Source organism: Drosophila mojavensis, unplaced genomic scaffold (assembly GCF_018153725.1).
Source record: "Drosophila mojavensis isolate 15081-1352.22 unplaced genomic scaffold, ASM1815372v1 contig_81, whole genome shotgun sequence".
In the NCBI taxonomy this organism is placed as follows: domain Eukaryota; kingdom Metazoa; phylum Arthropoda; class Insecta; order Diptera; family Drosophilidae; genus Drosophila; species Drosophila mojavensis.
In genome coordinates, this window is record NW_025318907.1 from 2,897,703 (window position 1) to 2,922,512 (window position 24,810).

At 37.5% G+C, this 24,810-nt stretch overlaps 2 protein-coding genes across 11 annotated transcripts in view; one reads left to right on the plus strand and one right to left on the minus strand.

Annotated features, from left to right (window-relative positions):
* The window catches only part of LOC6580565 (transcription factor collier), a 33,944-nt gene extending 14,142 nt beyond the window's left edge, over positions 1-19,802 (plus strand). Inside the window, exons 4-12 of one of the 9 annotated variants that reach the window (XR_006357945.1) lie at positions 698-771; positions 3,454-3,522; positions 15,872-15,953; positions 16,692-16,872; positions 17,076-17,357; positions 17,437-17,584; positions 17,648-17,940; positions 18,766-19,254; positions 19,530-19,577. Coding sequence is in view for 4 of the 9 variants with exons in the window: in XM_032730290.2 (XP_032586181.1) it covers positions 698-771; positions 3,454-3,522; positions 15,872-15,953; positions 16,692-16,872; positions 17,076-17,357; positions 17,437-17,584; positions 17,648-17,940; positions 19,530-19,621 (1,221 nt within the window). In the remaining 5 variants the exon portion in view is untranslated. Of the gene's footprint in view, positions 1-697; positions 772-3,453; positions 3,523-15,871; positions 15,954-16,691; positions 16,873-17,075; positions 17,358-17,436; positions 17,585-17,647; positions 17,941-18,765; positions 19,255-19,529 lie in introns of all 9 variants that reach the window. The other 8 variants (XR_006357941.1, XR_006357942.1, XR_006357943.1 and 5 more) reach the window with 8 other exon arrangements.
* A 1,968-nt stretch (positions 19,803-21,770) lies between these two features.
* On the minus strand, positions 21,771-24,370 carry LOC6580566. Of its 2 annotated transcripts, none has more exons than XM_015164268.3 (2): positions 24,020-24,370; positions 21,771-22,971 (listed from the first exon to the last, which is right to left on the minus strand). In XM_015164268.3, the coding sequence occupies exons 1-2, from the start codon at positions 24,255-24,257 to the stop codon at positions 22,418-22,420; spliced, it is 792 nt and encodes a 263-aa protein (XP_015019754.1). In that variant the 5' UTR covers positions 24,258-24,370; the 3' UTR covers positions 21,771-22,417. The 2 variants fall into 2 exon arrangements, with proteins under 2 accessions (XP_015019754.1, XP_002006395.1); XM_002006359.4 differs by lacking the exon at positions 24,020-24,370 and adding an exon at positions 23,205-23,564.
* Positions 24,371-24,810: the final 440 nt, after the last annotated feature.

Consider the following 24,810-nt stretch of genomic DNA (forward strand, 5'->3'; position numbering starts at 1 on the left):
TTTATAAATACAAACAATATATATCTAAATATGTATATGAAATAGTTAATGGATTTTTTTTAAAAGATATAAGCCTGCCAGATGTAACAAAAATAATAATAAATATGTAAATAAAATAGTTAATGTTTTTCTTTTTTTTTAAGTTATAAGGCTGCAGATGGGTCAGTCAAACATAGACAACTCTGTATATATTGTAAATATGTATACATATGTATATTGTATATATATTGTAAATATGTATATAATATATAACCGAATTTTGAATTTTTTTTTTTCAAGTTTTTTTAAATCTTTTTAATTTATTTTTATTATATTTAGATGTTATTTTATTAGGTTATTTTATTAAATTCTATAAAACACTTCCCTAATAAAATTTTAAGCTTTTAGATGAAATCTTAATATTATTAGCTCATTCTCATAAGAGGTACATAGGACGATAAATAAAATTGTTGAAAATTAATCTACAAAAGTAAATAATGCCAACTAAGCTTGGCTAACAAATAAAGAGAATCTCTTAATTCTTTCCCAAATATATTAATATTTTTTTTTGAAAAAGAAAAATAGCAAGTCTTATTTTTTTTTGTGCGTTATAAACTGACGATGGGCAGACATCAATTCCAATAGTAGCTTAAGACTATCTAAGACCATCTAGCTAGCGATTACTTACAATTTGTGCTTTTGCTCAACTCCATTGCAGGCCATCATCTACGAGGGCCAGGATAAAAACCCGGAGATGTGCCGTGTCCTGCTGACGCACGAGGTGATGTGCAGGTGAGTGAATCGTATACCGAAACTCTGATTCCGTTTTAATAATAATCTGCAAATGATTTGGATGCATTGACTTGTGCTCTGACTCGCACTCCTCACACTAATCCTCACCTTTGATTCCCTGCTCTCCCGCACCCTCTGGGGAGGTTTCAGTTGCCGCTCTTTTCAGCTCCCCAGAGCTTTGTCCAAGTATTTATATATTTGGCTTGTAAGCTTTGCTGTACTCCCCTCCCCCCCTCTCTTTCTCTCTCTCTCTCTCTCTCTCTCTCTCTCTCTCTCTCTCTCTCTCTCTCTCTCTCTCTATCTGTCACTCTTTCTCTCTGTTGTCTCTTTATTTTTTGTTGTTTTCTTTTTTTTTTGTGTTTTCTTAAAATTGGCAGCTACGCTCATTTGTTTTAAACGTTTTCCGCGTGATTTTTCCACTATGTAGCTTTTGTTTTCCATTTCTTTTGAATTTTTCTTTTTACTTTCGTTGAGCTTTTTGTGCTCGCTGCCCTTTGGTGGCTGCTTTAATATTGTTGATTTTTTTAGTTTACCTCTTCTGCCCGCAGCTGCCCCTGTCCCCCTTCCATTTTATCCTATTGCTGTTCTGTCCTACTCTGTCCGTCCGTCTGTCTGTCTCTCCGTCTGTCTGTCGGCCTTCGTTTTATTTTTACGCTCAAACGCACGAGAGCTGAAACGTATAAATGGCAGATACTCCTGCTCCACCTCCCTCCCTGTCTCTCTCTCACACTCATGCTATCTCGCTTTCTCTGCTTTTTTTTTGGCTTTTGCTATCGTCATCTAGCATCATCATATCTCTGGGCAGTTCACCCTTCTAGCGCCCAAACAGAGGCTGACAGTTGAAGGTTGCCTCCAAAATAATACAAATTGAAAGCCCCAAATGCATGAATGACTACGCAATACCCTGTAATGCCACTGTTATATATTATAGATATCAATTCGCTTTTCCACGTAATGCAACTGAAAATTCTTTTGATATAAAGTCTTCAAAAAATTGAACTGGGTTCAACTAGATTGATTTCTTTCGACTTATACAATGATCAGCAAATACCCTGTTTCTGTTCTCACCTTTTCGATTATCGTGAATAAATTCATATAATTTCAAAATAAATCCATTTTTAACTAGTTCGAAGTGTATTAAGCCCCAAATAGCAAAAGAAACGAAAATCCAAACGCACAACAAAAAATTACACAGATTCGCCCCCTTTTTTTTTAGCCAACAGCCCCTGCCCACCACCCATCGCCCATCGCCCATCGCCCACCGCTATGCGGCACAGCTTCAGGGTGCGCTTGGCCGGCCATCTTTTATTATTTCGGATTGGCACCCAGTTTTTATGTTTGCGTAGCATTATCAAAACAAGGGGACAACGCACAGGGGTTGACTGGCCCCTGACTACTGTCTCTGCCCCGTCGCTGCCCCCTTCTCGATCTCTGGCTGCAGCCACCCGCTTTTAGCCTTAGCTTTCGCTCTGGCCAAGAAAGCAGCAAAAATCAACAGCTTCGCGTAACACAAAGCAAATACAAATACAATGGCGTCGACGTCAGCGTCGGTGTCATCGTTAGCTTTTGCGTCGCAGTCGCAGTCGACGTCGACGTCCCAGTCATGGCAATGGCTTCTTCTTTATCGTTTGGCATTTCGCCCATTTTAGTCATCCATGTTTATGTTGTGCCCAGGACGAAGCCAAAGCTCAAGCTTTAGCTGCAGCCACCCAGTTAGCGTGCCCACCCTTCTGCACCCCCCTTGTCACACCCCACTCCCGTGCACCCCACCTAAAAACGCTGCCCAGCGGCTGTGCGGCCAAAAATTACGCAGCCATTGAACTCGATTCGAGTGCGTGCGTACGTGTGTGTGTTTGTGTGTGTGTGCGAGAGCGTGCGAAAGGAATTGTAGGAATGCATAGCTCCAAATATAGAAAAATCTTTTTGATGCGTAATTTCTTATTACATTTTTTGTTGCAATAGAAAAAAATATATAAATAATATAATAATTAAATATAATTGTAAAAATATTAATAATTATAATATTAATAATTAATAATATATTAATAATAATTAAATATTGCATAAATAATAATGAACAAAATATTTTTGATATTATTACTTAATTTTTTTTAATTAAATGTGAGATAATGAAATAATATTTGCCTACAAATTTTTAAGTCGCTTGTATTGCGTTAAATATTATTAGCATCTTTTACTAAAATTTATTTTTTATTATTATAGAAGTTTTCCATTGTATTTTTAAAAAGCTTTAGCTGACTACTATAAATTAACAAATTTTATAGTTTACGCTGCTCATAAATTAATAATGATTTTACATATGTATATATTTTATTTTAATCATTGATTTTATTTTATTCTTTTATTGTTTAAATAATTTATTTATTTACTTTATATATTTATTTTATTTATTAAATTATTTTATTATTATTATTATTATTTACTATTTTATTTATAATTAGTTATCCTTAGCTATCGCATATAGCTTACAAAAATAAAAACAAAACAGAACAAAATGATAAAAATTAAAAAATTAATTTTCGTATTTTTTCAATTTAAATTACTTAAAGTTTTCTTTTAGCGCATTTTTTAAAGATTTTTTTCTACTTAGATTAAAATTATATTAACGCAATTCACCTTTAAGATATTTAAACGATTTCCTTCATTTTATTTTACCTGCAGCCGCTGCTGTGATAAGAAGAGCTGTGGTAACCGCAACGAGACGCCATCGGATCCCGTCATTATTGATCGGTAAGTTGTAAGTTGTAAGCCGTAGTGTGTCCCCAACACAACTCCAACTTCAGCTCCATACAAAAGATGACATTTTAAGCTGCTTTTCATCATCGTCGCTTTTTTATTTATTTTGCCAGGCAGGCAGGCTGGATGGCTGACTGCCTGACTGGCTGACTGCTTGACTGGCTGTTTGGTTGGCTTGTGTGTATTGCGCATATCGTTGATTTATTGGCATTATTATCAAGTGCAATATAAAACATGATGCGGCAGCTAGCCACGTCGAGACAGCAGCCACAGAGCGAGAGCCAGCAGCTCTCAAAGCTCGGAAAGTTCATCAAAAAGGCAAATTCTATTTTCATAAATTTTGTGAATTGTAAATTGAGACGAGTGCAGCAGCAGCAGCAGCAGCAGCCGCCGCAATTCGACACCCCAAAGCCCTTGTTGCCCTCTCTCTCACCCCCACCCTCTTCCTGCTACTCCTGCTGCCTGACTGACTCCGCCCCCCTCTCATGTCACGTGTCAAGCGAATTATGTTAATTGTATGCACATCCTGTGCGGCTGCCAGAACCGCAGCCACTTCCCTGCCGGCAGTGCGTCGGCTCTAATTGGCTTCCCAAAATATTATTAGTGGCATACAAATTGTTTGCACAAGATATATAAGTAGCCACGCGATGGGCGGTTGGCAGACAATTGCGGAAGCTGAGGCGAATTCTATTTTAATTGAAACTGAAAAGCATTTGTGAAAAATAATATTGGAGCGCGTCACATCTGAAAGGCCGGAAAACCCTTGATTTAACGGATGCTCAAATGTGGACGAAGATTTAGGCTACTCAGAATTATGGTTATATTTGCTCTGTTTGCTACTCCTCTATTCTTTTTTATTTAATTTCTAAATGTATATTTAATGTTAGTAATTACTAAGTGTAAATGATTATTTTGATATTGTCTTTCCACAATATCCAGTTTGATCTGCGAGACTTAAAATTTATTTGCTTACAGCTTTAAGCATATCAAATTCATATAAAATATAAAGTATTTACTGAATCTAGTTTTTCTTTAAATATTTCATTTAGTATTTTCTCGTCGTCCCATTATAAAGGTCTTCTATCTTTATTTCCCCCTTACTTATCTAATTCCCATCAGTTGCCCTTCATTCAGTTGAATAATTGAACCGAGTGAATATGCCAACTATTTCAATACTCTGTTCCATTTCGAATTTCATTCGTCAAGCACGTTTTAGTTCGCTCTTCTTCTTGCTGTTGCCTTATTGGCCAACAGGCACTGCACGCGACTGTTGAAAGTATTTCAGCTGATCAAAGTGGATCGCACCTTATGCAGATGGCCAGCGATGCGACAACTTCATTGCAGTCCCTTCAAATGGTGTCTAAAACTATTTGGCTACTGGCCACATTTGTGTAAAGGCAATCGCCTTTGGCCAACTGGATTGCCCACCATGGTGGTATTCTACGAAAACTGGCCGCAGCAACAACAAGAGACTTAATGATTCTATTACATATTACAGCAAAAGCGTTGAGGGACGCCGAGCGAAGTTGCAGATGGAGACTCATTTATGCGTTGGCCAGGCTAGCCTAGGTTGGCTGGTTGGCCAGGCTGGTTGTCTGGCAATCAGACCATAATTGGTGTCATAATTAAATTTAATTGATTGCCTGTTAATGTTGCTTGCTATAAAACAAAATGAAAAGCAACAGCAGAGCCTGCCTCGACAGCAGTTTGCAAATTAGGAAATCTATAGCAGCAGCAGCAGCAGCAACAGCAGCAGCAGCGGCAGCAGCAGCGGCAGCTGTTGCTGAGAGCTGCGAATGGATGCGGCAAGATCTGAAGCCCATTCGCATTTATGATCTTGTTAAAATTGTTGAGCGTCTTTTTCTTTTTGTTGCATCGAAATGCCAGCAAAGAACAGTTATTGGCCAGGCAGGCAGACAGAGGGATGTGATCGGATCTGTAACTGGTATCGGGTATCTGGTATCTGTCCACGTGCTCAGGCGCGATATTTACGATTATTAATTCATTTTTCGCCTGTTTATTTGCGCTATGCGAGTGAATCGGCTTGTTAGCCGCAAAGCTGTGGCATTGACCAAATTGGTTAATCCCAGCCAGCATTCTTGACTGGCTCTCAGTCCGTTGGCATTTTTGCTCGGCACATGTCGCATTTGTCAGCCTACCTGTAACTTTTGTCGGCAATCTCTGCGAGATGGGTGAGGGTAGATGGTAGATGGGAGATGGGTGCAGCGTGCCAGGGCGAGGTGCATATCAATCAGCAACTCTTAGCTCGAGTCGGCATGGATCACTCGAACTGTTGCTCGTACTCCTGCTGCTGCCTCTGCTCAGATCAGCTTAACTGTGGTCTGGTCTCATTCATATGCCAGTAGTTCATGCCGCCTAAGGCCGACTAAGACGCAACTCGTTCTGCCTTTTGGATAATCTATGTGTATGCAACTAAATGTTGCAAGAGCTCCACACGCTAAAGCGCTAACTTGGCTGGTGGTCGTGCACATTTTGCCACTCAAGCAACAATACTGTGCCTGGGCTGAAAACTTGTCACTGGGCGCGCAACAATTGGAACTGATTGAAAATTCCGACTGAATCGCCGTCGACAGCATTTCAAAGTGCGCTCGGCTCGGCCGCTTGGCTTGGCTTGGCTTGGCTTGGCTAAGCCAAAAACTCTTGATACATATGACAACAACAGCAGCAGCAACAACAGCAACAACAACAGCAGCAGTAGCCAGTGAGCCAGCCAACAGACACAACACCAATCGGCCGCCCAGTTGCCTGCCACTTTCATGACGCTCGAACGTGTGCCGTGAGAGCTGCTGCTGCTGCAACAGGAGCAACTCCAACTCCAGCAACAACAACAACAACTAAAGCCTTCGTTTTCACATGTTTTATTGATGAATTTCTGTTATTCATGCAACGATCTGCAGTTGGCCGGCAGCGCGAGCGGCTTTACAGATCCCGAAATTGTGCACACAATGCAACGAGCGCACAGTGGGCCCAAAACACAGCCAATCAATTCAAAATCAATTTCATGCAATTATATTTAAATCATATTTATTCGAATGCTGCTTAACTCTCTGCTCTAAAGCATTTTTAAAGCGCTACGAAATGACTGTGAAAATACTTAAAGTTTTCCAATTTCATTTCAAATCGAACTTCAGTTTATATTTTTCAACTGTCTAAATGCAAATATATAAATTATGTTTTAAATCAAGTTTTATTTATTTATGTATTGAAAATTGCAAGGATATTGATAAATAAAAAAAATAATAAATAAATAAAAACAGACAGATACAGATAAGATAAGATAAGTTGGAAATATAATTAAATTTAAGTTGCATATTGTATAGAGAATTTAAAAAAATATATTTCTTCTCATTAATTAATCTAATATTAATTTTTTTTATTTTTAAATTTATGTAAATAAAATATTCAATTTTTATTTATATTATATTGTTATTTATTTTTTTTTCTTAATTTTAATAATATTCTATTTTTATTTATTTTCTTATTTTATTTAAATTTTAAGTTATTTTATTGTTGTTGAATAAATATTATTTTTAAAAATTTTTGGGTGAAAAGCTAAAATAAAAACTATTTACTGCATTATATAATATTAATAAGCACTTTAACGAGCTTTAATAAAATGAACATTATTTAGACAACTCTTGATGATAATTATTACGTTGCTTACATTAACTATGACTAACAAGAATAAAGCTTTAAAGAAGTATATCTACTTATTTTAAATACAATATTTTAGGCTTTAGTATATTTACAAATTTAGTTGATAACATTTTCATTCTATTCCAAATCAATTCTCAGTATTTTAGTCACAGTGCCTAAAGTTATCTGAGGATTTGCAATTACCAGCGCAGGTGAGGGCACAGTCTACAGCTACAGCTTTAGGTTTCTCATCTACCTCTCTTCTCGCCCCTCTCTCAGCCGGTGCTGTTCGCTCTACAGTTGCAAGTTTGAGGAACCGTCTCGGTTCAGCTTTTATTTATGATTTGCGAGGACATTCGCAGCATTGTGTGGATCGATTGCTACGCATTTTGTCGTTATTTTTTTTTTCGTTGATGTTTTCGTTGTTGCTGTTGCTTTTTAGGTATGCCCTTCGTGTGTGTTCCATAATTAAGTGAATTTAAAGCGCACTTCAGCGGTGGTCGCATTGTCGCCACCGTGGAAAGAACTGCTGCATTTCTCTGTATCTGTGTCTCTCGTTGTTGTTGTTGTTGTTATTGTTCGGTTGCCCAATTTTGTGGTTGTTGCTTGTGTCGACTGCGACATGTTTCACGTTTTTTTCACACATTTTCGATGATCGCCGTTGAACTTGAGCTTTGTTTCTGTTTTCCGTTTTCTGTTTTTTTTTCAGCCATAATCTCATTTCATGTGCCCATTACATGGGCACATCTGGCGTATGCGTAATTAGGCTCTATCTCGCTGCATTAACACACACACACTCACACGAGCACACACGAGCACACTACACTCACTCCCTCAACGATTATCGCGTGTCAAATACCCGATTCGACTTTTTAATTTGAGTGAACTGTGCACCAAAACAAAAACAAACAAATGCCACATCAACCATCTGTTGGCAAAGCGGAAAATTGTTATTTGCAAGAGTGGTCAACAGGGCTGACAAAAAATAGGGAAAAGAAGAGGAAGAAAGGGGCGCCAGAGACGTAGCGCAACAATCGAAAATTTGCCGCTTTTGCATTTATCCATGTCATTGGCATTTTCTTCGCTTTATTTCAATTTTCTATATTTTGTGCCCGACGCGACAAATAAACTAAGTGCAAATTCACCGGCAACTGCGCCCCGCCCACCAAAACCCCCAAGCCCCCAAGGCTCCCCAGCCAACCAACTAACGACGGCGACAAATAGAATTGACGTTTTGTGGTGTCCAATATGCAAACAGTTCAGTTCAATACAGTGGCGGTCAAAAAAATGAGGTCAGCTGAATTGAAATTAGTCGGAAGTTAGAAATGCATTTTAACTGAAAATTTATAAGGAAAATTTAAAAGAAATATATATATAAGCTGATATAAAAATTATAAAAAAATAATAATAATATTAATAAATAATAACATTTTTTGTAAAGAAGCTAAAATATATGAGCTATAGAAACTATAGAATCAAATGTGCAAAAATATTCCTAAATTTATTAAGCTTCAGTTCCAAGCTATGCACATTATTGTGCGCCATGACTGTAAGCACAGCATTGGCTGCGTGCGGCCAATGTTTTTCCCCCCTTTTTTTTGGCCATTGCATGCCTTGATAATCGCGCTAAAAATGATGACAAAACTGCTGCTAGTTGTGGCTACAATTTTTAATTTTCTAAATGCATTCAAACCCATCCACCGCTGCCCTAACCCAACCAGGTGGACAAATGGCACGAAGCGGACGAGACTGTGCTGGTTGTATGGCCAGTCAGTCAGTGGGCAAGAGCGAGAGAGAACATGCGATGTTCACGCTTTGGGGGAGGCTACTCAAATATTCAAAGCGACGCAGCAGCAAAAAAGAGAAAAAATGTAACGAAAAGGAATAAAACGCAGACACAAATTTAACGGCACTTGTGGTCAGCAATCGACAGGCATATGAAATATTATGCAGACAGAGAGAGAGAGTGTGTGTGTGTGTGGCTGTATGTGAGAGAAGGAGATGAAAAGAGATAGAGAGCAGAGCAGAGCAGAGTCCATAACAGTTAATTATCGCCAAAGATAACCAAGCTCGTACATTTGCTTCTTTATCGCTGCCAGACAGTCGCGTCCCAGCATCCACATTTCTTTGAAGTGGCGTCTGCGATGGGCGACGGCGATTGCGACTGCGGCTGCGACTGCACCTGATTCGCACCTCATAAATCAATGGGAGAAGCGCAGAAATTTGGAATTTTCGAATTGAATTTTGCATTTCAAAGAGCTCGCACAATTTGCATATTTGTTCGCCTGTCTATTGAAATTGAATTATTAATGCAAATTGTTGCTCATCCTCTAAATGGCATTCGATGCGCATCGTTAGCTCCTGGGAAAAGAACAGTTTATTAAATCATAAATATCTATTTTCAAATTGCAGAATAATATTTTTCGCCCTCTCTATTTTCCTTCCATTTTTATTTTGAATATAGAGCACTTTATGGTGTGAGCTTTAAATTTAAATTGCTGGAATTTATATAGTGACTTTGAAATGAAAAATAGTATATATACTAGAGTTATTATACCAACATATACTAGTATATATATATTAGGTAGAATTTTTATTATAGAGTCCAGTATTATAGAAAACTAACGAAATCATTTTATATACTCTTGATATCCATATACATTATTAGAACTCTGATATGATGTCTGAGATAAAAGTTTCTTCCCTGGGTATTGAATTATTCTAATCATATAGATATTGATAAATACAATGGCAAAGTAATCGAACATATTTTCAGCCTCTTAAGAGAAGAAGAATAGACTTTATATTATATTATTATATTATATATATATATTTAGTATTATTATTTATTATTATATTATATTATAAACTCTATTTTCAAATAGTTTTCTGTCCTCCACTCCTCAAGTTCAATTGATACTCAAATTATACATATGTAAATATCCTTTTTGGCTATCATTTAAATACCTTAATTTACTGTTAATCCCATATCATTGATACGATTTCTCAGCCTCGTCGAGCACATAATGAATTAACAATGTGTTGTGTGTTTCAAACTAACGGATGTGCATAATTGAGATGACCGCGAAGTTATTTAAAATTTACAGATGATGCAGATAAGGGGAAAAACGTCTTGGATATAGGTCTCATTAGGCAGCGGCTAAAGGAGCGCTGCTCATATGTGATTTCGCTAAGCCATTTTCCGTCTCAGCCATTTACGCATACTGCATAATTAATTATATTAAAAGCGTTAACTGGCAGTCAACACACACACACACACACACCCACACACATACATATATACAGACTTGCGTGTAGGTATAAAGTAGTTAGCATAATTTGCGCATTTCAATAAGGTCGATAATTTGATGGCTCAGTAGTTCGCCAAAGGTTAGCAGCAACAGCCAAGGCAGGCATAAGCCGAAAAGGAGTAGCAAAAGTTAAAGGCGCCCGCAGATACACATACACACACGCACACACACACACATATGCACATGGACATCTACAGCTGTAGTAAGGCTGTCTAAGATACTTTCGTTTTTGTGCTTCTTGTTTGTTGTATCTTTGTCTGCTTGTAGCTTTTATCGATGTCTGATATTTAACCTCGATATGGTATTTTTATGGTCACACACACACATGCTGCATGAGTGTGCTTACAGAAATAATCAGTTTAAAGATGAAGAAATCGCAAACAAAAAGAAAAAGCTGCCATTGTTGTTGCCTTCTTCGTCCCGTGAAAACAAAAACAAGAAAAATACAGAAAAAACAAAAACAACAACAGTTACGAGGTATTTCCCTGGTCCCAGCGGCATGACACTGAGTCCCAAAGCAACCCCCAACACACACACACACACACACAACTCGAAAGCAGCAGCAGCAGCAGCAGCCGCCCCCTTCGCACTTGTTTAGATTCATTCACGAAAATGAACGCACGCAAAGCTTCACTCAAAAGATATCCGAAAATTCACTCAAGCACTCACTCATTCACTTTCGCTCTCGCTCGCGCTCTCTTTGCCTCTTCTCTCTCTCTCTTTTGGCTCTATGCTCATTGCTCTCCACTCTTCTCTCTCTCTCACTCTCTCTCGCTCTGTCGGCATATGGTTGCTGAAGGCTAAGCGAAAGTGTTTTCAACAAGTTCCATGCTAATGTGGTTCTCTTCCGGATGAACCACAATGAAATCGAAAGCGTAACAACAACAACAACGACAACAACACCAAACAAACAACAACAAAATCCGCCCTCAAAGTCTATTGCAATACAAAGAGACCCAAAAGCTATGAACTCTCAACAAGGCGAAGACGTTCGCAAGTCGCAAGTGCGATTCTGATAAGGATTGTGCCGACGCGACATCGAGACGGCTAACGGGAAATCTTTGTAACCGTTGGGGGTTTGCGTAAACTGTGGACTTGCGACTTTCTCTGTGCATTTGTGTGTGTGTGTGTGTATGAAGTCTTGTGCGTGCGCCGCGAAGCGTGCAGTGCTAAGCTGAGAAAGAGCATAAATAAAAGTTCCAACAACAATAGAGCGAACAACATCAACAGCAGCAGCCCTGAACCTCTCAACCTTAACCTGAACAACAACAGCAAAATGGTGACGTCGGCGGCCATCTTTTGCCTTTGTATGTGTGCGCGTGGGTGTTTGTGTTTGTGTGCAAATGCCATGGAAATGGCGCCAAAGTAAGTTTATTCTGTCGCTGTCTCTGTGTGTGTGTGTGTGTGTGTGTGCGTGTCATTGACTTTATGCGGCAATAAAGTTGAAAATTTTGAATATTATCGTTAGTGAAAAATTAGCGCCAAGTCGCCCGCAGCGCCAGCAAGGTGAGCTGGGGCAGTCTCACCTGTGCCCATGGCTTAAGCGCCTGGCGTGCGCCACAAACGCTTACGGCTACATCCTGTTGACGCCCTCAGATAATATCGCCGAATGCTTTAGCGCCCGAATGTTAAGCCCGGAACCCAAAACGATTTATGCACGTTTCGTATTCATCATTAAATTGTTGTGAAAAGCGATGCAAAGATAAAGCTCAATGTTGTTGTTGTTGTTATCTTTACTGCTGTCGCTGTTGTTGCTGTTGTTGTTGCTGTTGATTCACAAATTCACAGTTAATCGTGGGCACAAAATTTGCTCGAAGCTGCAAAAGTTTACAGCCGGCTCGAATTTATTTCAATTGTTAGCCGAATGCCAAAAGGCAAAGCTATTGAAATTATATTGTTTACAAATTATTGTTGTGCATCAGGAATTTAGTATGTTATAATATTATGATCATTAAGTATTTAATTATCATTATTATTTGTCATATTATCTGTCATGCGAACTAAAAATAATTCCTTTTCATAAAACAAATGAAGAAACATATCTGAATAAGAAGAAAGTATATTTGGGTTCATTAACAAATTAATTATAGAATTTAAATTATATAAATTCATATATAAAAATGTATTCAGTGAATACACCTAGTTAGTCCTTTTTCCATTAACTTTTAGTAGTTATCCACAGATTTTTTTTCTATGTATAAACAAATTCTATTGTTAAATGAATATTATGTTGCAGGAAAATCAGAATTCAGTGTTTCAAAATTATATTAATATATAAATCAAAATGCTAAGCATTTACTAACTTTGTACAGCTGGCGAATCTATCATCTATCTATAAATTACATATGAATAATACAACGTATACCCTATAAATCTTTTTCACTTTAAGATCATAAAATCGTCCTTATCTTTAACTTCAATCTCAACTACTTAAAAATCTTAAGCAGCATTCAAGCACATCGAGCAATTGACAGCTTTAGCCCTAAAAAAAAATAGATAGAAATAGACAGATAAAAAAAAACAACAACAACAACAAATATGAATGACCAATTATGCACTTCGTTGGCTCTACGTGCTCTAGCTGCCAATGGAGTCGATTCATGGCCATTTTGTTCGTTTTGGCCATTTTGGCGTTGGCCCGGCCAATGTCATGTGCGGGCGTTTGATGATGCGTAGCTTTTCATTAAATGAAAATTTCGCGTCGGTAGCAAGCCAGAGCGACGCCAGGTGGACGACAGGATACTTTGTTGGCGACGGCCAAGACAAAGATGGAGAGACACTTTGATTTATTGGCAGGACGCGAGCTGAATTTTTAATTGGCCAGGACGCAATAAAGTTTGCGATGCTGCGTGGTCCGAAATCCAGATACGGCTTCAATTGAATCAGCGCTGGGATTCTCACAGTCCTTCGTGTCCTCCGGGCTGCGCTAGGCATATGCAAATGGGACGACACGATTTTTAGCTCTCACAATTTATGCGTCCTGTCAGTATATTTGACAACATTGTAATTCAAGCGTGCGATGCGCCGTCTTCTCCTCTCGATGCTTCCGAGAAAGTCAATTAGCTGCCCATAAAGATGCGCAATGCTGACAACGCGAGGGTGGGATGCTAGCCAAAGACAGCAACAACAACAATAACTATGAGTGCAGCTCATGATCCATAAATGAGTTAACCTATGCAGCTCTCAATTTCCACTCGATACGTATTCAAATTACAAAGTTGCATCTGTGGAAGGTCTCATTCGCTCCCCTCTCTCTCTCTCTCTCTCTCTCTCTCTCTCAGTCTCTCGCTATGTAATTCGATATTGCATCTGACAGATACGACACGGCGCTCAGTTCCTAGGGGATTGCCGATGGCCTTGTTAATGATGCTGCTCATGTTGTTTGTTGTTCTTGTTGTCGTTGCTGTTGTTGTTGGCACTGGGTATAAAATGAAAAGAACAAAAAAAAAAGATGTATGCATTGCACACATAAACACATCTGTTTTCATTCCCTTCCCCCATACGCACGATTTCAACAAGTTCACAATCAGCTCGCGTGGCCATATAGCACCAATTGCTATAACATATATATATATTCATATATGTACACACATTATTCATAGTCCAAAATGTGTTCAAGTTCATAATTAATTTTTGCCTAACGCTCGCCGCACTCAAATTCTGCGATAAGCCAAAATGTTCTTTTGGGGCATGTGTGGCATGCGGCTCGTGTGTGTGTTTTTTTTTTTTTTTTTTTTTTTTTATTTCTTTATTTTCGTGATTTTTTATCGAATACAAATTGAATGAAAATGTCAAAATTTATAGCTATTGCAATAGTTGTTTTGTGTTTCAAATTTATTTATTTTTCAACTATTAAAATTTATTTTTCATTAATCAGGTTTCATTCAAACGCATTTTCGATAAACGTAAACTCAAGAAAATAAACATACATATCTAATTTTTTATTATATTTGCGTATTGCTTTTTTGATACTCGTTCATGAAGTGAAAAGGGATTCTGGATAATGTCCGATTGGCTGTCCGTCTCTCTGTATGGGTGTAAAACACTTTGCCTAGAGGTCAACAACAGGCCTGACAAATTCAAAGATATCCGACAGCGATATACATAATTAAAGCTTGATTTGAGAGTTGAAATGCGGAATATATACTCTACCTATATCTATATTTATATATAATATAATTAGGTTTTATTTTTTTCTTCTTGAATACACATTTAACTGAGACATTTAGACTTGAATTTGGGAATTTTCTATATTTATCTAATAATATTTTACTTAAATAAGACACCTGCTCACCATAGAAGATACTAATTTTTTACTAAAAATTTCATAAAAATTAATCTCAATAAAATACTTTTTTTCACATAGACATCAAATTTAAATTACGAGAAAATTAAAGTCTCAAGTGGAATGTTACATGAAACTCCTGATAGCAAAACATAAAAATGCTCAACTAAATTCTATGTGAACCTAACTCCCATAATCCAGAGTAAAACCCCATTAGGCATCGTATTCAAATTCCCAACTCATATCGAGGTAGCCTAGGCAAACTATCTACTAGATGAGCTCAGCAGGAACATCTTTCAACAGCTCAGGGACAATTTTAGGATATCCTCTTAGGGTGCACACTAAATAAGAGCAGCAGTAACAATAACAACAAACACTTACTCATTTATGACACATATGCAGATGTTTTCGAGCTGTGCCCTCACCTTCCACGCGCTGGGCAAGTAGCATGCAACGCCCTCTTCAGCTAATTTGTCCAATTTGTCGAGTGAAAAACAACAAAAAGCAGCGAGAGAAAAAAGTGTGGAAAAAAGAGGAAAGCTGCGAAAATGCCAGCCAATCGAGTGTAGGGGAACCCCCGCAGCGTCAGTAGCAACAAAATATTATTTCGGCAAATAAAATCAGCGAGCGTTGGCGAGGGGGCCAGAGGGAGGGAGACGACAGACCGTGGGCTGTTGCTGTATACGTATATATATATGTATGTATTTTACCATTTAAATGCGCGACACACGGGTGTCAATTTCTCGCATATCCTGCCTGCAGGACATCCCATTCACATAACTGTCACCCTCGAACTGCACGTCTCGAGCCTCGGCGTTTATCGCACGCTGCGCTGTCACGCCGCAGGCAGAGCCTTTCCAGCAGCTCAACGTTCCGAGTTTTGGGCAGGCAAGTGGATTGACTCAAGCCCGAGGCAGCACATCTGCCACAAAACGTGGCAAGTGGCAACTGCGAAAGGCGCAACCGATCATTAGCAGCTTATAAAGAGGTCTGACTCAATCAGTAACCGAAGCTGCTTCTTATCCCTCACAGTCTGCCTTGAATGATTCCATTGTTAATGATTGATTTTGAAATCTTTTTATACTTGCAGCTTTTTCCTGAAGTTCTTCTTAAAGTGCAATCAGAACTGTCTCAAAAATGCTGGCAACCCACGGGACATGCGAAGATTTCAGGTGAGTCTCCATATTCTAATTAATTAAGTTTAATACTTTTTATATATATTAGTATATTATATCTATATACCAAAACAATATCTCAAGTAGGAGTATCCCTAGGTATTTCTTTTAATTTCATGTGCGAAAATATATACAATCTATATATAGAGAAGTACAGCTAATTAAATTTCTGATTTTGTATACAAAATAAGGATCTAGATACAATTTCGAGGAGTATTAGTGGCATATGTCTGAAACCTCTTGAGTACATAAATTTACTTAATTTTTTTCTCTAATTAAAATTTGTTAAAGGCCTAAATTTTTATAGACAAATCTCTTTCAAGTCAATTTTCAACATATCTAAAACTTCTTTGCATTATGACTCTGTTAACTAGTAGATCACTAGAGTATATCTAATATGTCTAATATATATCTAATATAATATAACACCCTCAATATATGTGTACATACCTAACTTAAACTTGGAACTTCTTGGCATATAAATCTGATCATGATATATAGTCTATATCTATATATATCTAGATTCATTTAATTTTGGTGCAATTCATATTTATAACTCCTTAGAGGACTCTTAAAATTCTAGAAGTTCCATACTCCCTAGAGTTTTTTGTGCCAAGACTCTTTTTAAGAAATCTTCACCGCTTCCTGCCTTTAAAATACTATTAATTATTTTTATAGACTTATCTATTATTGCTATAACATTATAATATTTATAATACTTGCCATCTCTCGCAGGTTGTAATCGCCACCCAAGTGGCCGTTGACAGAGAACTGCTGGCCATCTCGGACAATATGTTCGTGCACAATAACTCGAAGCACGGACGCCGCGCCAAGCGACTGGACACCACGGAAGGTACAGGCAACACATCCCTGTCCATATCCGGTCACCCCCTAGCGCCCGACAGTACCTACGATGGTCTGTAACAAAATTCCAATTACTCGATCAGTTAGTTTAGTTAGTTCCATTTGTGGAAGACTTTTATTTCGCTTTTGTTCTTAGAGATTTTCATTTTGATTCTGTAGCAATTGGCAACTCGAACCCGTTCTTGATTTTCCTTCTGTTGAACGATCAACGCTTAGTGGAACGAACCCTCCAACTGACCAAGTCTTCTATTTCAGGCCTCTATCCACCCTTGCCCGTGGCCACGCCCTGCATCAAGGCGATATCACCCAGCGAGGGCTGGACCACAGGTGGCGCCACAGTCATCATTGTGGGCGACAATTTCTTTGACGGCCTGCAAGTGGTATTCGGCACAATGTTGGTCTGGAGCGAGCTGATCACGTCGCACGCGATAAGGGTGCAAACCCCACCGCGACATATACCCGGCGTGGTCGAGGTGACGCTCTCCTACAAGAGCAAACAGTTCTGCAAAGGCTCACCCGGTCGCTTCGTCTATGTCTGTAAGTATATTTACTGTTGCCCGACAGCCCCCCGCCCGAAGCATGTCTAAGCTTTCCGTTTGCATTCCGATCGATCAAGCAGCTCTCAACGAACCCACAATCGACTACGGCTTCCAGCGACTGCAGAAGCTCATACCCAGGCATCCCGGCGATCCGGAGAAACTGCAGAAGGAAATCATACTTAAGCGCGCCGCAGATCTCGTCGAGGCACTCTACTCCATGCCCAGGTAAGCCTGCTCAGCTCCCCTCGCCCGAATGCGAAGTATCGTAATGCTTCGCTTGCTTCTCAGCAGATCGCCCGGCGGCTCCACCAGCTTTAACTCATACGCCGGCCAGCTGGCGGTGAGCGTGCAGGACGGCAGCGGCCAGTGGACCGAGGATGACTATCAGCGCGCCCAATCGAGCAGCGTCAGTCCACGCGGCGGCTACTGCAGCAGCGCCTCAACGCCACACAGCTCGGGTGGCTCGTATGGCGCCACAGCAACCACCGCTGCCGTTGCAGCCACCGCGAATGGCTACGCGCCCGCACCGAATATGGGTACTCTATCCTCATCGCCAGGCAGCGTCTTCAACTCGACTTCAAGTAAGTGTGTGCTGGCTAGGGTTAAGCAAAGTGTCCGTCTAGCATAAGCTAAACTTATCCTTTGACCTGTGAACTAGTTCCTGTATATTATAACATGAATGGTTGAGAATCGTTTATCAAATGTTAATGTACTAAGTAATCTAGAAGATAAATATATACACTGTAGAAAGTCTGATAATTATATATGATATATAATTTCTAAATCAGCTGTGACCTAAAAAATTAAAAATTTTTTGCCCTATCCAGTTCCAAGTATTTTTTTTTGAAATTTTCGTGAAGAAATAGTAGAAAATTAAAAATGCAAAGGTCCATGAAATCGATAGAGCTTACTTAAAGAAATCATCAGAATGTTGAAAAATATTTCTCATAAATATAGAATATCTAATATGTATTACATAAATCGATATAGGTATTTATTTAGCTTTCAAATATATTTCATTCTTTAATTAAAGCTAGGACCTTCCAAAAAATTATATATCTTATATAATCCACATACCCATTTTACATACGTTTTATGTACTTTAAATATTATTTATTAAATTTACCCTGCATTCAAAAAAATATATAAAACCATGGCATGAAACTCATTATTTTTCAACAAATAGGAAAGTATTCAATATTGCAAGTTCGACGTTTATAGTTTGCTTATTGAATAAACGTTTACCATGTTTGTTTTATAATTTTCACAATCACTCAATACCCGAAACAAACAAAACTACTCAAATATACTATATACTCGCCCCACACCTACCCCGCCCCAAATCGCCTACAAAGTGAATCAAAATTTGCTCAGCAAGTGCATTTTCGACATTACTCCACCAACAGTGACGACGCCTTGGCATTCGGCTCTAGTGCAACACCATCATGCCACCGCCGCAGTCGCCCACCCGCATCACTATCCGCATCCGCATCAGCCGTGGCACAATCCCGCCGTGTCAGCAGCGACTGCGACGGCCGTTTAAGGACTGCAGGATGAGGCGACCTCACTGATTGCTTGGAGCTTGGAGCAGGGATGAGGAAACAGCCAATACACCTACACACGCACACCCAAGCATACACACAGAGCACTATCTTATCGGCAACGACGCCCCCTAAATGCTTAATCAACAATGGGCGCCATCTGTTGGTCGGTAGCAGCAGCAGCTGCTATGATAACAGTGAATATCATCAACTCCAGTTCCAATTCCAATTCCAGTTCCTGCGACAATTGCATTGCGTGAGTGTTTACGATTCCGTCGTCGTGTCTGTCATAAAAAACATACACAACAGCTACAACAACAACAACAACAATACACTACCAACACACGTTTAACGGTATTTATAATTTTTTTTAACAAACATTTGTATCATGTTTAACTTCATGTACTCATGTAAATATATATTAATTTTATTTTAGTAAAAAAAGAAAACAAACTTTTAGAGGGGGAAAAGGGGGGGAATATCTGTACGACTGAATTTAGAATATTTCGAAATCCCAGAGCCTCAAAACATTGAAGATTAAATATACCATCTTAAGCCATGAGGGATTTAGTTATATACTCAATATATTCTCAGTTTTTAACAGTTTCTGTGGTTTCTCTTACTTTCAGGAGTCAGCAGCTTGAGCTTCAATCCATTTGCCCTGCCCACCTGCAACACACAGGGCTATAGCACCAGTCAGCTGGTGACATCCAGTAAATAATATTATTATTAAGTTAGTCGGATGTCCTGGCTGGAGCAGCACTCACATACTCCAAATGTAACCAATGAAAATGAAACAAACACAAAAAGACGCTCGAAAGTGCAATAAGCGAATAAAAATATGTTTCCAATATTCAATAATATTTAAAATAATATTACTTTAAATATTTATTGAAATGAAAAAATACTAATAATGAAAACAAGTTGTTTATTTTTGATTGATTACATTTTTGATAAATGTCCTTGTAAATGAATATAAAACAAAAAGAAAAACTGTTTTAAGTCCATATCAAACTAACAGGAAACATATGAAAAAAATATTGAGAATAAAAACCATTCATATCATATATAATATCATAAGATAATGAGAAAATTGAAACGGAGTCAAGTCGACTGCACATTTCAGCTATGCTTGATTAATCTGTATATGTACATATACATATATATAAAATATTTTATTTGGATGTAGTAATCAAAACTGTGAATAGAACAAAATATACCAATTTACACCTATATATACCAACACAAATACGAACCATCTGAAAGTAATACGAAAATATTATACAAATACAAAAACATGGAACTAACATAAATCAATTTTGGATATATCTAAATGCTTGTATACGAAAATTTAATACCAAAAAAAGAAAATACATAAACTAATAAATATATATATATAGATCTTCTTTTTTGTTCACAAAGTTCGAATACAAACAGTTTATATCATATATCATATCATTTTTCAAAAGTTATACGACAAAAAAGTAGCCCAAAATAAAAAGTCGAACACGAACCGTAATCAAAATGATAAATACCTACAAATAAAAGTTATAAAGAAAATATATATACGATTGGGACTAGCTAAATATACCCAAGAAATATTGAAATTTGCAAATTAAAATAACTTAAACTAAATAAGCATAAAACATACTTAACGAACGTTCTTTGGCAGTCATATGGTGCACTTAATCAGATCCCATCATGCATTAACTAAACTCTTTCAAAATCAAAAACAATATTTAAACTTCATTCGTATTAAAACATCCACTATAAGGAAGAAGAAGCGGAAGATTAATCAACTAAAGACATTTGTTGACTAGCCTCATCACATAGGGAATATCGTAAAAATCTATATATAGATATGATATTTGGAGGTGCATATATATATATATAAATAGTAAGAACATTGTTTATTACTCGATCTGTAGGATTTATTGTAATTGATATTGTATAATAAAATATATGCCTATTTCTAGAAACAAACACATTGAATGCTAAAATAATAATACATTATTAATATAAAAAAAAAAAAAAAAAAAAAATAAATAAATAAAAAAAACATTTCTAGTTTTAAGAATGCATAAGCCATACGAATTAGCTCCAGAAATCGATTTGTAAATTATACTTTACTAGTAATGCTCTCTGTTTTGTAAATCTCAACAAGTTATTTAAATAAAATTTATTTAAAACATAACTCAATTTATTTTTTAATACACTTTTAGACTGATCCTAAAAATCGTGGGCTTCACATTTTAAAAAGCAAATCGGACGGCACCGACTCTAAAATACTCGTTCATGGCACAAAAAACAGTTTCATCTTTTTTCATAAATCTCAAGAGAGAGTTTGTAGGAACTGTTATTGGAGCTATGCCTTTCAAACTTTGGAAGATAGAGTTTTACACGATTTGCCACGTATCCACATTTTTTCTATATATTACTGGTTTTCAGTTGTCAGCCCATCCATATATTTCGAATTTCAAGTCTAGCATTTTGAAGATATCGCTTCTGTTTTGAATCTCTGCAATTTATAAATCTCTACGTCTTAATACTACGAAGCAGTACCAAATAACCCTCTAAAACTCGAGTTTCTATCAAGAATATTGCACAAAATCAATTATTATTCACTTCGGAAAAGTATGGTTTATATTTAACATAATATTCCGAGAGAGGATTCAAGAGATGTTTTAATAAATAGAATACAACATGTTTTCAATACTAGAGTTTTGAAGCATAGAGAATTTATCAGCATTCATGGAAGCCAATTGTAAATTAGAAAGTTGACATGATAACTATTCCATTAATAAGGTCAGTATGATAAAAATTTCTACACATCTACATAGATGTGTTCAGAATGAACCGAGATAAGCTCATTTATGTTTGCGTGGGTAATCAGCAGAGATAAGATTATTTAATTTAGTTACTCAAACGTAGATTTACAGTTTATGTTTCTTAAAATACTTATTATGTGTCACTTACGTCTTCTGTGAGCTCTGGTTTACCATTTGGAAAACTGGTTTACAGTCTGCTGTGAGGCAGATCTTACACAGAAAATATAGAAGAGTTATACAGGCACATAAACAATCTGAACATTGTTTACAAAATGAACGCAATTCAATATACCATAGCATAAACAAATTTAAAATTGTGAATATAAAATTACTTAGAGTTAACAGAATTATAGTTTTGGAGTTCTTAGGTAAATTTATTAGCGTTTTGTAAGTTTTGCATTAAATATCTGAATACATATATAATCTAAATTATCAATATGAATTCGTCTCTGCTCAGACATATGTGTGCTTATTATAAAATGTTCCAACAAAGATTGCAAATTGTACGTAAAAAATACGTAAAAAAGAAACATTTAGCCTACATGAATAATCGGTTGATAAGATATATATATTTTTTTTTCTTTTCTTCCTTTTTTTGTTTTTAAATGGTATTTCTGTTTTGTTTTCATTTACTTCGTGAATAAATTTAAAAATGATTTATGTATATCCGTAGGTTATACTTTGCACTACTATTCAGCTTTAGTCGCAGCCTCCTCATTCTCTTTGTACAAAATTTCATGTATTTTCGCACGCACAAACAGCTTGCGGTTCACTGACAATTGTCGCATACTCGAAACGAGGCTCATAGCAAAGTAATAGTCATCGTCCTTGATTTGTTCCTCTTGCTGCTGTTGTATAATGTAGCTAAGCTGCTCGCTGACAGTGGTCAACCGATCAATGGATGTTTCCAAATTGTTCTTCAGTGTCTTTGCAGCGCTTGTGGGCGCTGAGACCACGGTGGCAACAACTGGATTAGCACTGGATACTCTGTTGCTGGTCATTACAGTGACTTTTTCGCCTGTGTCGAGCATCTCGTCCTCGACCACTTGTATGGGACTGTAGCAGAGCGGATCTTCATTGTATATGATATCTTTGATGTCTTCGGCCACCTCGTCGTTCTGCTCGTACTCTTCCCATTTCTGTGGCAGTGCACCAGATATGGATGCGTGCACGTCGATTTTTGGTTTCGCCACACGCAGCGGCTCTCGTACAACTTTTGCCTTCGCTATGCGGGACGTTTTTTCTGCAGAGACGACAAATAAGAAACAAAACACACACAAAATTTTTTAGTTGGGCTCTGCGATAATAAAAATCATATGTCAATTAATTGCCGGCTCGCAGCTGTAAGGCAGGGCTGGGCGTCTCATCGTTTTACGATAGTTTCCAATTGGGGACAGTCGCGCGGGATCGATAGGTGCGTCGTCAATAGGTCAATGTATGTTGTCGTGATAAGCGCCAGTTGCATTCTACGTTTACCTTTTTTTAATGTAATAACTGCTGGTCGACTAACGGGGCGCTGTTGTATAGGATTAACGAGCACCTCGTCAGCGTGCTTGTGTCTTAAGTGCGTCCACAAATTGGTTGTATTATTGCCCTTTAGATTGCTGGCCATTCCACCACGCGATATATTGTTGCCGCAATAGCGACAAACCGCAAAGTTTTCGCACTCCTCATTGATGTCGTAATGCTGCCAAACACTGCTAACGCGACCTTTAGGCATTTTTATTTAAGTTTGTCAATAAATTTTTGCGCTCAATTACAATTTTTTCCCACAAAAAACGCAATAGCGATGTTAGCGTTGTTGGCGACGGTGTTGAATAACTTTAACTAGAAACAGTGTTGCATAACGATATTTTACCAGTCAAAGAAAACAAAGAAATTAAATTACAAAAAAAAAAAAAAAAATCAACATTTATCAATGCATTTACAAAATTCTATTCATTAAATCAGAGCACTCGAAAACTCATTTTATTCTTTATAATTCATTTATAAATATGTAGGAATCATTAAATCTGGTTTTCAATTCGTTCGGCGAACTCTGCATTTGTCCGCACCTCAATTACCCTGAGCTGACTGCATGTAATTGTTAGAGTCAATTTAAAAATTTAAGAGACGACTCGGGCCGACCGATTGTAATGCTTCGAATTATATATAATGCGATGTGCGGAGCAAAACATATCACAACACTAGGAAAATCGGTGGCGATGACAGCAACAACAATAATACTACACGTCTCTGAACACGCGTGGCAGTGTGAGGGGGCGTGCGTGAATATCAGATCCAAAACTTACCGTTAGTCGTGTGCAAACATCTATGGCGCAATAGGCTGCCAGTTCCGGTTTTCCCGCTATAGGATAATAGATCGCCACAGGTTTTACAGCAGGCATATGGCTCTATTCGATCATCACAAGACACCAAATTAAAGAATCTCCAAACGCAGCTCTTTGCATTTCGTGGTTCGACCAATTTGCAACGCTTGTCACCCGACTTAAGAAGACTTCTTAGCTCCGATTTCTTTTCGACGTGCATTGTTGCTGTCCTATTTAGACGGTTTCAACAAAAATATATACAAAAAGCAAAATGTAAAATGTACTTTGCGACACGCATGTCACGATTTTTAGTCACGCACAAAACCGTGTTGCAAACCACGACAGTCCAATCGATGCAAAACTTTACAGCACTAATATGCAAGTGCACGAAAGTTGTGACGTCACAAATTCATTGTTTTATTTTGCGCCAATGGACAAAATATTCAAATTTTAAAACGAAAGTCGGAAAAAGAAAATGAATTAAAACTTCAAAATGGTTTCAAAGAAACTTGAGTCGTGGCAAGAAATGTAGTGCTTGAGCACTCGAACTAAATGCTATTTATTTTTAATTTTTGTTAGTAAAATAATAATATATATTCTTGAGAATTCTCGAGAGACAGGCTGATGAAATGTGATGAAATCAAATTACAAAATTTATATGCATCGAATTTTGTGTACATATACATATAGTAAAATAATAAGGTCAACAAATGATTCACATGATTCAGATATGCTGTAAGTTAATTTGTGGTGGATATTCGATAAGTTTTCGA